Raw genomic sequence first — 15859 nt, 5'->3', positions numbered from 1 at the left:
AGAATTATGAAAGAAACGTGTTAATTAAGAGAATTAAGTGATGACACGAGTGGAGTGTACCATATTCAAGAATTAATTCTGATTGAATACGAGTGGTTTTACATAGAAGACCAACTCGTGCTGTTACAACTTAAAGTGACTTGAAACTAATTAAAACAAAAATTTAAACAACTAAATTATGACAATTTTTTTATGAATAATATTTTTTAATTGATTTTTTTTTAAAAAAAATATTTATAAGATATTATTTTAAATTATAAAAAAAATTGTCAAAATTTAAGTATTAAAATATTATTTTTCAATCTAAAAGCAAAAACCATTAATTGATTAACACTTCCAACCCTCTAATTTTAGACTTTTGAAAACGTTATTTTCTTGTCTTAATTACAAACAACAAAACATTGTTATCATAGGGGTGATGAATACAATAATAATTCTCATCTTATTATGACCATACTTTTTTACACTTCCAAAATTTCTATCAAATGGACTTGGTCACGGCCAATTCCTATTTGTCAACATGGTCACTAATTTATAATGCTGCACAAACTATCATGATGACTAAAAGAAAAAAAATAAATAAATATATATATATATATACTTTAATTATGTTAGAAATTCGACTGAATAAAAGTTACATAAAAGACAATAAAAAAATTAATTTTTTAAGGTTTTGAATTAAAAATAATATTATTGTCGAATCTTCTCACTGTCTTTTCTAAGAAAAACTTTACAGACTATTAAAAATGACTTAATTATTATATAATTACATAATGTTAACAGTTCATTTGTTTTATTTTCTATAATAATACAGTTACAACTTTCTTTGAAATGATGAATCGCATTACATATGTTAAAGAGGGTATCAATTAAAGCAAAATTTACTTGCCGTATTTTAGCACTTTTACACATTTTTTTTAACCAAAAAAAGTTTTATATCTGAAACTGATGATATAAAAATGGAGCATATTTTATAGTGAAACTCTACTTGAAATCAGTATTAGAATACCTAATCTATAATTCCCCAATTTCTTTTTAGGGCTAAAAGGGTCAGAACAATAGGCTTAACTTTAGGGTTCAACCTTTGATTGTTTCTTTCTTTTTGAAACAAAAATTGTCCTCATCTTATTTTTTTAATATATCACAATTATATGGTTTTGAAATTTTGAAGACGACTTGGACTTTATGGTCTCCCACTCTAAATATATATAAATCAAAATTAGATTGCAGATTTATCTGTAACCAATGAAATAAAAATTACAATCAGTTTCCAAAACACCACACACATAATGGATAAGCTTGTTTAAAGAGGCTCAAACATTTTTAATTTAGTTTCTATATAAGAACTAAACTAAAAGTACACAAATAAAAATAAAAATAAATTGCAAATATATATATAAAAGTAATTTGAACTTTTCTTTACATAAATTTCAGTTATTGAGTTTTGCTTTCGGTATTCAATAAATTTATCTCTTAAATTAGATACGTGATAAATTAGTTATTTAGTAAGTCCCAAGATAATTTTAAATCCCTGAAGTATTTTTAGATTTTTTTTATCCCTTTATATCAAAACGACATATATTTTTCATCATATGATAATTGTATAATACAAATAATCGAAAAGATTGAATATTAATGTTGGTCAGACTCATTGTTTGACATGTGAAACAATCTAACAAACACATAAAACAAGAATTTAAATAAAATAATTAATTTATTTGGTACCCGATCTGAAAAAAAAAAAGTTTATCAAGTTTAAAAAGCAAGTAAAAGTCTACATTATAATAAATTCTCTTACACCAAACATAAAATTAATCAAATTACACCTTAAGAGCTTTCTATAAATTGTTAAACTTGGTATTCTTTTTAATTACAACATGCATACAAAATTTTATACAATTTTTCAAATTATTAAAATTTAATTACATCACATAATTTTGATATATACTATCATATTTTAAAATATGTAAATATAACTAATTTAACAACATAATTTCACACACACATATACATATACATATATATATATATATATATATATATATATATATATATATATATATATAATTTTGCATTATTTTTTCAAATTAATTACAGTGTGGTTACATCAGCGAATTTAACTGTCTTAAATCTTCCATACTTTTCTATATAAGAATTTTTGTACCTTAAGTCAGTTAGAAATTACTATACAGGAATTAAATTACACAAATAAATTATATAAACTATTACGTTATGGCTTTATGTAAAACAAAATGTGACTTTTTCTTCACTAATTTAATCAATGAATTATAATTATATATTATCTGAATCTTTCTATCAAATTTTCAAATTTTTCACCTGGAAAATAATTTTTTGACTACTAAATTTTGACAATTTTCTCTTATAATTTTAGGAAGCATTTTTTAAGTGATTTTTCATTTTTTTTTATTTTCTCATTCTTAATATTCTAAAATTACTTAAAGAATGTTACCTCATGTTGTAAGAAAAAGTTGTCAAAATACACTAATCAAAATATCATTGTCGAAAAGAATAACAGTAATAAATAGTGCATGTTTAATGAATAATATCTGTGCTCTCTTTTCAAACAATATAACGACATGTGTGTAATATTGCAGCCATTTCAATTTCAAGATCAAAGTCATTGACTCGGTTATGAATTTATGACAAAACAGGAAGAAGAAGATGAAAACTTCAAATCGATTTTTCGTGTCATTAACTTTTCTATAAGTGGATAAGGTGGTGAGTGGTGTGATAATACAGAGCACAATTTTGTTATTCAGCTCTATGATGTTCTTATGAAAGTGGCAAAACTTGGAGTTTGGCTTCAAGTTAATTCATAATGGGTGGAAGAATACTGATACCACTGTTGCTTTTCTTCAACTGTTTGTTCTTTGCAGTGGCACAAGATATTACCAAAGATCGTAAGTTATGATTTAACTATGTTTTCCATCTTCAAATTCAGAAACTGGTAAAATATGCATCATATTCTTCATGCAATAGAGAGAACTGAGAAGCCTTCAACATGTATGATATAAGTCTTACCTTCTGGCATGCATGCCCAACTTTATTCAAAAGTTTGGATATATTTGTATGTGTTAAGATTGAAGTCTTCAATGAATGAAATATATAATTTGGCTTTTCAACGTAAAATTCTCATGCAGTTGAAGTTCTGAAGTCTCTGAGTGAGTCTTGGCAAGGCCAAATTCCAAACTGGGAGGGTTCAGATCCTTGCAGTTGGTATGGCATTAACTGCAGATACTCACGTGTGGTTTCCATGTAAGGTTACTTTTGATTGATTCTCTTTTGTTTACTTTGTTTCCTTTATTAATATATACTTTTGCAGATCATTAACAGATATTGGTTTGACCGGCCAGCTTTCTGGAGATATTGGATCACTTTCTGAATTGGATAATCTGTAAGCATTTGAATTTAGATTGAGAGAATCATATATAATAAACTGGTTTACAAAAGGATTAAAAAGATCATAAAAGGTTTGCGAAATCCTTGAGAATATGTTTGGCTATGTGATTGCCAAGAGTTTACAAATGAATCATAATTCTCTTTAGAGTCCTTTTTTCATGAATAGCTCACTGTTTGTTTCCTAATAGTTTTCTCCTTCTCCAGGGATCTCTCATACAATAGGGGACTAACAGGACCACTTCCACGAGAAATTGGAAACTTGAAGAAGCTAACGAAATTGTAAGGAAGTATTGGTTTTTTGTCAAGTTTATATGTCAATCCTTTTACCAACAGCAACAACCCTTTCATGATGGTGAAACACTTCTCACAAACATTGGTACTTTCTCAATATCTTCCAGAACTCTTGTTGGTTGTGGTTTTACTGGTGGTATTCCAGATGCAATAGGATCTCTGCAACAACTTGAAGTCTTGTAAGATTTATTTTTTGCTGTTCATTTATTTTTTTTAAGACAACTCAAATAATACCCTTTTGGTGGTAAGTTGAATTCTTGGGTAAATACTAAAACAGAAACTTCTTATGGCAGATCTTTAAACTCCAACAACTTTGCTGGATTAATTCCACCTTCTATTGGCAATCTGTCAAATCTTACTTGGCTGGATTTAGCTGACAACCAGCTTGATGGATCCATCCCTGTATCTAGTGACACTACCCCTGGTCTTGATATGTTATACAATGCATTGCACTTGTACATCAATTCTCTCCAGCTTCCAGTTTTTCTTTATCAATGATTTTTCTTCAGGCAATGAATGCATCCAACATATTTGTAATATTGTCTGCAGTCATCTTGGGAAGAATAGGCTTTCAGGACAAATTCCTCCGAAACTTTTTAGCTCGAAAATGGCTCTGATACATGTGTAAGAGTTGTCCTTTGATTTATCATTTGTAGCCTTTGAATATGATTAAACCAGTATGCAAAGTTTCCCTCTTTCATTTATTTGTACACGGAGCACTCACTGGTGTAGAAATATGGTTGAAACTTGAGAAACAATAAAATTAACTTGTCACATGTCAGAAACTTCATGTGACCAAAGTGAAAATATATGAACAGACATGCAAACACTTACATCTTTAGACATAGTCTTCCTTCCTAGTGCATTTTCTGAAGATGAATGGTTGTTGGGGAAGAAATTCTTGAGAGTAATAGATCTACCCTGCATGCACGCAAACACATGTTGACAACACATTTTCTAACACATTCTCATACACGTTTACTGGCAGGATTTTTCACAGCAATCATCTAGATGGCAGCATTCCTGAAACGCTTGGGCTAGTTACGAGTTTGACAGTGGTGTGAGTGACTGTATAACCATATTAAATCTTCAAAAGGAATTTTCTTTAGAATTTTTGCTTGATGCTTTTATGCTTAAATGTATTTTTGTGGCTAGCAGGCGCTTTGAAAATAATTCACTGAATGGACATGTGCCTCAGAGCCTCAACAACCTTATCAGTGTCACAGACCTGTTAGCACCTAAATTATAATGTGCCAACTACAGTTTTATTCTTCTTTATCCATATTTTGGTATCAGTAGCTGGGGAAATTCAATCTTTGTACGGAAAGATTTTTGGTTTTATACTTCTTACTTTTTTCAGGTTGTTATCCAACAATAAGCTGGAAGGTGCCATGCCAAACCTTACTGGGATGAACTCCCTAAGATACTTGTTAGTAACAAAGTGTTCGTTTGTGGAAGTTTTCTAACATTATTAATCAGCCTTTCTTATTCAAAATGAATGTTTCTTGTGTGGCAAATGGATTAATTCTTCAAAATCTATTTTGAAGGGATCTGAGCAATAATAGCTTTGAAGAGTCAAACGTTCCACTGTGGCTTTCGAATCTGAAGAGTTTAACAACATTGTATGTCTTTGTTTTGCACTTGTTTCACTCTTGAGTTCTCCATGTATGTGGTTTCCTCACTTCAATAATTTTTACTCTTATGATGACTGGCAGACAAATGGAGAATTTGTACCTAGTTGGAACAATTCCGAATTTTTTATTCAGCCTTGCCAATTTACAGAATGTGTAAGTCACCTGTCTTAATGATTAATCATCTTACAGTCTTCACTATCAGAAAAAAAAAATGTAAAATTGTTCCATATTCATCACTTTTGAAGAAACATACATGACAAATACCCTGACATGTAACATATTCACAGTGTGCTGAAAAACAACCACCTTGGTGGAACCTTGGATATTGGAACCAACTATAGCAAACAACTGCAACTTATAGATTTGAGGTCAAATTCAATTCAGGACTATAAGCAACCAAATGATCCCCCACATATCAGGATAATGTAAGCCATACTTTTTAATGATTCTGGGCCTTTTTCGTACATAGTTTATTTGTCACCTCAATATAAGTTTAGCCCTCTTTTTAAGCATAAGATTCAATATTTACAGGTCTTTCTTTTTTGGCTCTTTTAGATGACTGAACTACTAACTATTGAATATTGACGGAACTTTTGTCTGCAGGCTCGCACACAACCCGGTTTGCACAGAAACAGGACCAGAAACTATGGAGGATTACTGCACCAACCTGGATATCTTCGATACAAAACAACAAAATAACTGTCAACATGGTAGCTGCAGCCCGGATCAGACTCTCAGTCCCAACTGCAAATGTGGATATCCATATACAGGAACTTGGACTTGCAGAGCCCCTTCCTATTTTGAATGGAGCAATACAACAACCCTGGAGGAATTTCTAATGCATGAATTTCAATATCATCATCAACCTGTCGATTCAGTTTCTCTAATCCCTTCAACTAAAGATCCATTTCGGGGCTTTGAATTTATCATACAAATTTTCCCACTAGACCAAAATCATTTCAGCCAACTAGACAAATCTAATATAAGCTTTTTGCTGCGCAACCTAAGTGCATATAGTGCATTTGATTTTATTACAGGAAACCATGTTGAAGGTAACTATACTACTAACTTTTTCACCCCATTATCTAGACACAGAAATACTCACACTAATTTGTCTATCTTCTTCTCACAATGAAGGACCTAAGCAGTCAAGTAATTCATCAAACTCTGCAATAATTATTGGAGTAGCAATTGGAGGTTCTTCTTTGTTGCTACTGTTATTAGCCCTGGCAGGTTTTTATGCTTTCCGCCAGAGGAGAAGGGCAGAAAGAGCAATATCTCGAAGCAATCCTTTCGGTAAATAATTCTAAACTCAATTCCTGAACAGCCACATGGAATTAAGTTGATTTATATTAATTTACGCAAAAAAAAAATGCAGGAAACTGGGATCCCAATAAAAGCAACTGCGGCACCCCTCAGTTAAAAGCACCAAGGCAGTTCTCTTTTAAGGAAATTCAGAAATACACAAACAACTTCTCACAAGCCAATGATGTTGGATCAGGGGGTTATGGAAAGGTCTTTATTGTTTCTTGTTAACTTTAATGTGCTGCTACGAGTTATGAATAAATACATAATGATGGGTGAGAACTATTTTTAAGAGAACAACAAAGTTCAACCTTGCAACCATACATGACTGGTCATAGACTTCTCACCCTATACTTATTTTCATAATACTGCTCTAGTATGATTTACAAGACCATAATGTTAAAAATCGTGCATCGACTAGAGATTAGACCAAATTATAACATATAAGAGAGTTAAACATATAAGTTAACTCATACTAATAAATAATAATTTGTGAATGCTTTATAAGTTAACTCAATTGAATTGCAATAATATTCATAATACAATGAGTTAAACATTTTGTTAATTAGCCACATAGTGATTAATTTGTGGAAGATCTCCTCCGATGGTTCCTTATTCTAATTCTCCCACATTTCTAATCATTGCATGCACATGGAGCTTGAAGCTACCACTAACAGAGACATGCTACTCCCTCATTGGCAACAAATTTAACAAGAACGTGTTATACATTTATTGACAGAAATTTAACTATATACTTCTAACAATAAACTGATAAGTAAATGTTGACAGGTTTACCGGGGAACTCTTCCCACAGGGCAAGTTGTAGCCGTAAAGCGAGCTCAAAAAGAGTCAAAGCAGGGAGCGCAAGAATTCAAAGCTGAAATTGAACTCCTCTCCCGGGTCCACCACAAAAATCTGGTTAGGCTTGTGGGATTCTGCTTTGAACACGAAGAACAAATGCTGGTTTACGAGTTCGTTCCTAATGGAACTTTGAAGGATGCTCTCACATGTACGTATAATATATATATATATATATATATATATATATATATATATATATATATATATATATATATATATCCAGTTTATTAGTTACATCACATATTATATGAGTATTATTAGTATGGAATATTTTCCCTGCATTACATACATTCATCTTTTGGCCAGTGCTCACTATTCATGTTTCCTAAGCTTCATCCAGAGGACATTGACAAGGCACTAAACTATATCTGCTTCTGAAATAATAATTAACTTACTCAAATCCAAGTTCCAGTGTTTCTATTCTTATAAATATTATATTCAAATCTGTAAATGATTGCTTAAATAACATATGTCAAATTCATAACTCGGTATCTAATGTACCTTATAAGTAATTTGAAGAAAGATGTCCCACATAGGTGGGAACATCCTTGGGGGCATGGCTTGGTAGTTATAAAAGAAACCACATGCCCCCCCCCCCCCCACCCCTCCCCCCCATTTAACACACCACACATCCCATTTTCTATTCTCTTCTTTCAACGGGGCATGGGCTTGGGCATAAGTTGGTTTAAAAAACTATGGCCACAAAATATGGCATGGAGAGGTTCAACGGAATAATTTCTCGTTGTGGAGGAAATTAAAGATGAAGGCAACTTTGAGAAAGGACAATTGCATAGTTGCAATTGAAGGAAAACCCGCATGGGCTTGGGCATAAGTTGGTTTCAAAAACTATGGCCACAAAATATGACATGGAGAGGTTCAACGGGAATAATTTCTCGTTGTGGAGGAAATTAAAGATGAAGGCAACTTTGAGAAAGGACAATTGCATAGTTGCAATTGAAGGAAAACCTGCAGAAATGATGGATCAAAAGTGGAAAAAAATTGACAACAACACCATTGTGAATTTGTACTTAGCAATGGCAGATTCGGTAGTATCCAATGTGGTAGACAAAGACATAGCAAAGGAGATTTGGGATGCCCTCATAAAATTATATGAGGCGAAATCTCTTCACACAAGAATATTCTTGAAGAGGGATGCCATCATAAAATTATGAGGCAAAGTCTCTTCACATGATAACATTCTTGAAGAGGAAACTCTACACTCTTTGAATGAGTGAGTCCACGATGGTGACAGGCCACATCAACCACTTGAACACTTTGTTTGCCCAACTATCAGCGACAAATTTCAACATAGTTGAAAATGAACGCATGGAGCTTCTATTGTAGAGTTTACCTGACTCTTATGATCAACTCATCATCAATATTACAAATAATAATATTGAAGGTCGTCTACACTTTGAGGATGTCGCCGAAGCAATTCTTAAAGAAGAATCCAGGTGAAGAAACATAGTAGATATGATGGAAAGTTCAAACCAAACGCAGGCTTTGGTGATGATGAGAGGTAGATCAACAGAGTTTGGATCTAATGGGAGTCAGTCTCATGATAGATCTCAAAGTAAGAAGCATCTCAAATGCTACCATTGTGGCAAGAGAGAACATGACAAGAAAGATTGTCGACACGGGAAGAATGGAGGAAAGAACTTTGAGGCATCAACCTCACAAGGTTGTATGGCAAGTACCTTGGAGGATGGAGGTATTCTGTGAAGAAGAGAGGAGATTTGGTAAGTCATGAAAGCTCAGAAGATCATGGCAGATGTGTATGTGCTTATGGGAGATACGTTGTAGGAAGCTAATGCAATGGTTGCATCGACAAGTCAAGAAGAAGTGGTGTTGATGTGACATCGTAGACTTGGGTATAAGTCAGAGCCAAGTTTGCAAATCTAGGCGGAACGTAATCTCTTACTCGGGCTCAAGAAGGTTATTTTACCTCTACGTGAGCAGTGAGCACTGTGTGATAAGCCAACAAACATAGATCGAAGATTTTTGACTACTAGAAAAAGAAAACACAAGAAGACTTGGTTCATTCTGATGTGAAGGAATCACCGGAGTTATCCCTAGGAGGATCAAAGTTTACTCCAAAAGATCGTGGGTGTACTATGTCAAGAGGAAGTCAAATGTGTTGTTACCAGTTCAAGGAATCCAAAGCTTGAGTAGAACTGGAAACTAGGGAAAATTAAGTGTTTGGGCTATGCTGACAATGTGAAGGGGTACCGCCTGTGAGTTCCTGATAACGTCAATTTTTACCTATTTTTGCGTGTTTATTTTCATGAATAAATCAACTCTTTTTCTAGTTTTTATCTTGTTATATTTTCAAGTTTAATGTATTTTGTACGATTTTGTATTTTAGTTATTTTATGATGGTTTTACCTATAATCTCTATTTTGAGAGGGTTAAATAAGTTAATAGGAAGCATTTGTGGCAGAAGAAAACAAATAAGAACTCGAGGGAGCATGTTTTGGAAAAGAAAAGATCAATTTGAAGTAAATACTCGCGTCGAGCGCCACCGGAATCACGCCCAATGCTTCAAGTACAGTATGTTGTTAAATTGCACAAGGTTGAGCGGTGGAAAGTGAGGCTGAGCGCTCACAAGGCTAAGCGGTGGCAAGTGAGGCTGAGCGCCCGCAAGGCTGAGTGGTGAAAAAGTGGGGTTGAGCGCCATTCAATTTGTAAAACCTACCGTCGGGCGGTGATTAGGCAGTGGCCAGCGGCGCTTGGCGGTGGAGGAATGCCGCCAAGCGGTGACTCCCTGGAGTTGCCTGTTTCACAATTTTACTGAGATGGCGCCAGGCGGTGACAATGTTGATATGTCGAAAATGGATATTTAAACATGTTTCTCGCGAGGGTTTTGGAGATTTCTCATTTTGCACGATAGAGAAACACTTTTGGGATGCTTGGAGAGCCTTTTGGAAGTTGCTAGGGGTGTTGGGAAACTCTCCCACTCCTCCTTGGGTCTTCTCCTCCATTCATAGTGGTTTTTCCCCCTTTTGGGGTTGGAGAGGAAGATGGGTTGCGATTGGGAGATGGAAATGTAAATGAAAGGCGCAATTGGAGCATGGAGTGGCTACCAAGAACCTTGGGAGAGGATTTGCATCTTCTTTTTGGTTTCCATTTTTTCCCCTTCTAATTGTAAATGTTAGGTTCTCCACCATGGAGAGCTAATCCTAATTGTTGATATTAGATGTAATAAACTGAATTCTTGTGTAATTTGTGTTGTTAATACATAGGTTTTTTCATTTCAATGTTAGTATTTGAATTCCAAGCTTAATGCTTGCTTTGGTTTGGACATCCATGCATGATTTGTGATTCTGGAGGTGTTGAAAAATCTCTTTTGAACCTAGAACTAAAATTAAATACCTAATAGAGCTTGTATCTAGGAATAGAACATGATTCATTAGTAATCTTAACACTCTTGAACTTAATGCATGGTTGCTTGTTAAGGATTCAAGGAATTGAAACTTGATGGGTTATTATAGGCTCAAAGTCACTAGGGATAGGATTTGAGTATATTGGTGAGTTGATTTTGACTTGCTTATTGTCGGTGTTATTTTTCTCATCTCTATTTTAGTTGAGTGTTTGTGCTGCTGGTCTGATACCCAATAGTAATAACAATCATATGATATATGCAGGGAAACGTGGAATCACGTTGAGCTGGAGCAGAAGGCTGAAAGTAGCCCTTGGTACTGCCAGGGGTTTGGCTTATCTTCACGAACATGCTGATCCCCCTATTATACACAGGGACATCAAGTCAAACAACATTTTGCTAGATGAGAACTATAATGCTAAAGTCTCTGATTTCGGTCTCTCTAAGTCCATCTTAGATGATGATGATCATGTTACCACTCAAGTTAAAGGAACAATGGTTTGTAAATATATATCTTCTACGAGTTTTTGCTATAAAATAAGCAGCCAAATAACTGATTGAAAGTTTTCAAATACATGCAGGTAGAATATCATTTATTGCATGCTTTTGCAGAGTTTTAAAATAATTTTAATGTAATTTTTTTCTGAATTGAGAATTCTCATGAGTTTATGTAAGCATCTAAGCTCTTAGTGCAACACATACCAAGACATGGAAAACACATCATCTGTCTGGAGCAAAATCTAGTTTAAAATCTTTTTCCTTGAAGAAGATCTCATTGAACTTTAGTGATGACTGATGAGAATGAGTTCAATTTGTTGATGCAGGGCTACTTGGATCCAGATTATTATACTAGTCAGCGGTTGACTGAAAAGAGTGATGTTTATAGTTTTGGAGTGCTAGTGCTGGAGCTAATTACTGCAAAAAGGCCAATAGAACGAGGGAAATACATTGTGAAAGTGGTCAGGAATACAATAGATAAGACAAAAGACTTGTATGGTCTTCACGAAATTATTGATCCAGCCATTTGTTCAGGATCAACACTGCAGGGTTTTGAGAAGTTTGTTGACCTTGCAATGGAGTGTCTTCAAGATTCAGGAGTCGACAGGCCCACAATGAGTGAAGTGGTTAAAGAAATTGAAGAAATGTTGCGATCTCTCGGTTTGAACCTAACATCTGAATTAGCGGCATCCTCTTCATCCAGTCATAGATTTCATGAGGTGAGTATAGTGAGTTCCCAACAAGACCACCTTTACAGCAATGAATCTGTTGTTTCAAGTGCAGAAAATTTGTATTCAACAAGTGAGCATAGTTAAGTTAAGTATTTTTCTCAAGATTGAAGTCAAGACGCGTTTGTTTATTAGCATTTCTAGGCCAAAAAAGTAAAGTAGAAATTTAGAATTAGAGTTTGTGGTAGTTATTAGCTTCAAAGTATAAGTCTGTATCATGGTTCATGTTTCCTTTTTAGATCATTTATTTTCCTTCTCTCTCCCTCTAAAGATGTGAAATGTAGAAAGAATATAGGTTCGGATATGGAGCATACGAATATAGACCCTTTTTTTTGTATATGGGCGTGGTTTGTTTGTCAATTTATGAATGATTTCAATGGCTTTTCTTTTACACCATCTGTAATCTAATCAATGGATGCATAAAATTTACTTCTAATAAAGAATATTTACTTAATTTGTAAATAAGTGGCACCACATGTTTTCTTGATAATGTCTCAGTTCAACAAAAATAAAACCTGCAGTACTTAGCCACCAAGTATCAAAACCTTTATCGTCATTAATCAGTTCTATTGTCCTGGTTGCTCATAATTTGGTTGGAAGATTATGAAACTCACTACAGTCACCACAAGTGCAAGAAATTGGTAGGAGTGAAGTACTAGTTATCTTGATAACAGTACAATATAAATTTAGAAGAACTTCCATTCTAGTCAAGATCTTAACATTTTCTCGCAAGGTGATAAAAGAAAAACTTCCCTAAGTAATCTTATGCATTCATACACTTACCTCAAGTCATTGGTTTCTCCATTAGGGATGAAATGTACAACACATTCTTGTGAGCCCCACCATGAAGTTTGGTTCCAACGTGCCACCTCAATCTATTGAATCCAATTCGATCCAACATAGGCACGTAAGTTTTATTGAGTTGTGACGCAAAGCAAAAGAAATGATCAAGCCAGAACAGACCACCTGGCCTCAACACCCTGTATATATCGAATAGTACAAACTCAAGAATTGTGTCTGGTATCCAATTACTCAACACATCCATGGAGTGTACAATGTCCAGTGTGTTGTCAGAGAATGGAAACCTTTGAGAGATGCTAATATGCATCGGTACCAAACCCCTTGATGCAATGACGTTGTTGAAAGGACCATCCAAATCCAGTGTGCTAGTGATGATGATCACATTCCTTTCCCTCATCCTTGCAGCAAAAGTTCCTGTTCCACCACCAATGTCAAGTCCAATTCGAATTGTCCCTGCAGCTTTGGTTGCAAGAACTTGGTCTATTCCAAAACCAAGTCCACCATCATCAAAGATCCACCTACTCCTCTCTTCCCCTTGTAAATCAAAGCAACTCTTGCAGTTGTATGAGCCAGGCTTGTTCTTTCTGTCAACAAGGCACTGATAACTTTTACAAGCATAAGCCTCCCATACAATGCTGGTGTCTGGTGGGGTTGACCAGAGGCTCTCAGGCAAAGGTGTTGGCTCCACATAATTTGCAGGAGACTTGGGGTGGCATCTCCTACGAGGGAGAGGCTCACACCCTTTGAGCATGAGCCTTTGTGCAAGCTCATAATCCATAGGGCACTCCCCTCCAATCTCATACTTCATATATCGGTTTAACTCCTCATGGAGCTGCATGCAGAATGCTGCAACAGGTGTGTGAATCTCATCTGACCCTATCATTGGTGAGTACCCAAAAGGGAGCTTGTGAGGGCCAAGTGCAAAACTAAGCTCATCATTCCATAACTTCCTACTCACTTGATTCTGATCAGCACTGTTGGATTGCTTTTCTTGTTGACGCGTAAGGTCGATAAGCAGTGCCTGGACAAGTAAGTTAGAGGAGTTGAGTCTGTGGTGCAGTTCAGACAAGAGTGAGTGAGTGGCAGCAAGTTGAGCTTTGGTGGAGTTGAGTTCCTGCAAGATAGAGTTTGAGTCACCAGGACTTGTATAGGAGTGGTACAAGAAACTAAATGGACCAGTGAAGATGTAAATGGTGGCAAGGTTGGTGAGTATGAGTAGCATAATAGGCTTCAGCTTGTGCTTTTGGCTGTGAGCAAATGCTTGCAACTTTTTTGAGTATTGTTGGTCATGAGCTTCGTTTCCCATAATGGCTTAGAAGAGAAAGGAACAAAAAGATGTGCAAGTGAACAAATAATTTGTGTAATTTAAGGAGGGAATTTAATGATATGCAGATCCAAGGTGGGAAAATAGTTCCACGTTCTGTACATGTTTGTAGCAGTGGAACATGAACATTGGTCATTGTGAAGCGCCGGAGTGGACGTTCTAGGAATGTAAATACTAAAACCTGCCTCGTGATTTGACCCTTAATGGTAGGGAAATTGTAGCCCCTGCGTGTTCTTGTTACTTTACCACCATCTGCGGATCTCGCCCACAAGCTCATTTTTTGTGGCCTGGAATTCGATATCAACGCCACATTACTAAACACATTTTAACAGATAATTTGGTTGCTCGAAAGATTTGATCGCAGATGTCGTTTCCTATTATATATTATTTCTCCTTGGTTGAGTTGTTTATTTCTGAGTTCATTACCAAAGTTTTATGAAGAATTCATTGCAAGTTAGCATGTTCTCAAAAATGGTTATCAAGAAAGGTTTTTGAACTTCGTTTTGGAAATATAAGTTGTTCCAATGTCTTTGTTCTTTCTTCTGTCAAACAATAAAGGATGGGAGGTTGTCCCCTTTTGCATATGTTTTACTGGTCTTAACAATGATCTACAATATGCTTCTTTTATATTTTCTTCGAACCAATTTCAGTTTGCAGTTCAATCAGTCGAATGAACGAAAGAGGGGTTCTTTCCTTTTTACTATATTATTATTATAATTACAATTAGAATTACTACATAATAAAAAAACAGCGTTTTGTTCCCCTGAATTTTCCTTCTTTGCCTTCAACGTTATACAAAAATACTTCCATCAATTTATTCTTATTATTAGCTGGAGCCATTATTGACGAGAACAGGGTCTAAAAGCAACAGTGAATTCAATTTTATCTTAGCATTCTACACAGTCGTTTTTGTACGCAAAAATTTTATAATTTGACAGTATGCTTTTATTCGTATATACATGAGCATAGTAAAAGCCTATGACAAACTAACTATCGTTTTCATATATGAATAGCAACTTGATTTAACGGAATTATGATTCAAGATTAGAGGTGAACGCCTACAAAGCCCCTCTAGTTTAATGGTTTAAATATTAAAAGTGCTGATAAGGACTTCACCGTAATCAATGGAAATTGCATTTATGAGACCTCCTTAGTCAACATGCAAATATCAAAAAATGGGAGACTGCAACATAAATTACAAAGTATGGAACATTTCAACCACAAGCTACGTCTTACAACTTTTCCACTGGGGATTATCTAGACTATTATTACTATTGTTTACATGGTCATTCTCATCTTGCAAATGTTTCGAAAACTTGCAAGTGGAAAATGACTCCCAGATTCCCAGATTCTTTATAAACTATTTCACTTTAGAAGTAGATTTGACTTCATGTATAATCTTTCTCTTGCATAATACTTCTTCGGTCAAATAAAAAGACTGATTATATAATGTTGCCCTTTTATATTATCATATTGCTAAAACCAGAATCCTGTTGAATTTCATATGATCGTAGGTTTTGGGGATGTTATAAACAATTAACAAAGGTTTTCCTAAGATTGAATCTTCTCAGGGAAAGTGGATCAAGTGACATGAGTATATCTATTCTTAATTTTGACA

At 34.7% G+C, this 15859-nt stretch overlaps 2 protein-coding genes across 2 annotated transcripts; one reads left to right on the top strand and one right to left on the bottom strand.

Moving 5' to 3' along the window:
• The first annotated feature begins 2631 nt into the window (after positions 1-2631).
• Positions 2632-12507, top strand: LOC114187831 (leucine-rich repeat receptor protein kinase HPCA1-like). The gene is made up of 19 exons (XM_028076208.2): positions 2632-2921; positions 3162-3276; positions 3344-3415; positions 3625-3699; positions 3819-3890; positions 4005-4166; positions 4261-4335; positions 4700-4771; positions 4870-4941; positions 5072-5140; positions 5259-5333; positions 5427-5498; positions 5633-5770; positions 5949-6397; positions 6483-6641; positions 6724-6860; positions 7440-7659; positions 11156-11388; positions 11715-12507. The coding sequence occupies exons 1-19, from the start codon at positions 2840-2842 to the stop codon at positions 12201-12203; spliced, it is 2838 nt and encodes a 945-aa protein (XP_027932009.1). The 5' UTR covers positions 2632-2839; the 3' UTR covers positions 12204-12507.
• LOC114187832 (putative methyltransferase At1g29790) lies at positions 11941-15640 on the bottom strand. The gene is made up of 2 exons (XM_028076209.1): positions 12900-15640; positions 11941-12153 (listed from the first exon to the last, which is right to left on the bottom strand). Exon 1 carries the CDS (start codon positions 14221-14223, stop codon positions 12901-12903), a length of 1323 nt encoding a protein of 440 aa, XP_027932010.1. The 5' UTR covers positions 14224-15640; the 3' UTR covers positions 11941-12153; position 12900.
• Positions 15641-15859: the final 219 nt, after the last annotated feature.

The sequence above is a fragment of the Vigna unguiculata genome, chromosome 6, assembly GCF_037176805.1.
Source record: "Vigna unguiculata cultivar grain cowpea cultivar isolate G323 ecotype 2 chromosome 6, ASM3717680v1, whole genome shotgun sequence".
NCBI lineage: Eukaryota > Viridiplantae > Streptophyta > Magnoliopsida > Fabales > Fabaceae > Vigna > Vigna unguiculata.
Note: the sequence above shows the minus strand (reverse complement) of the source record. Positions and strands in the feature narration are given on the sequence as shown.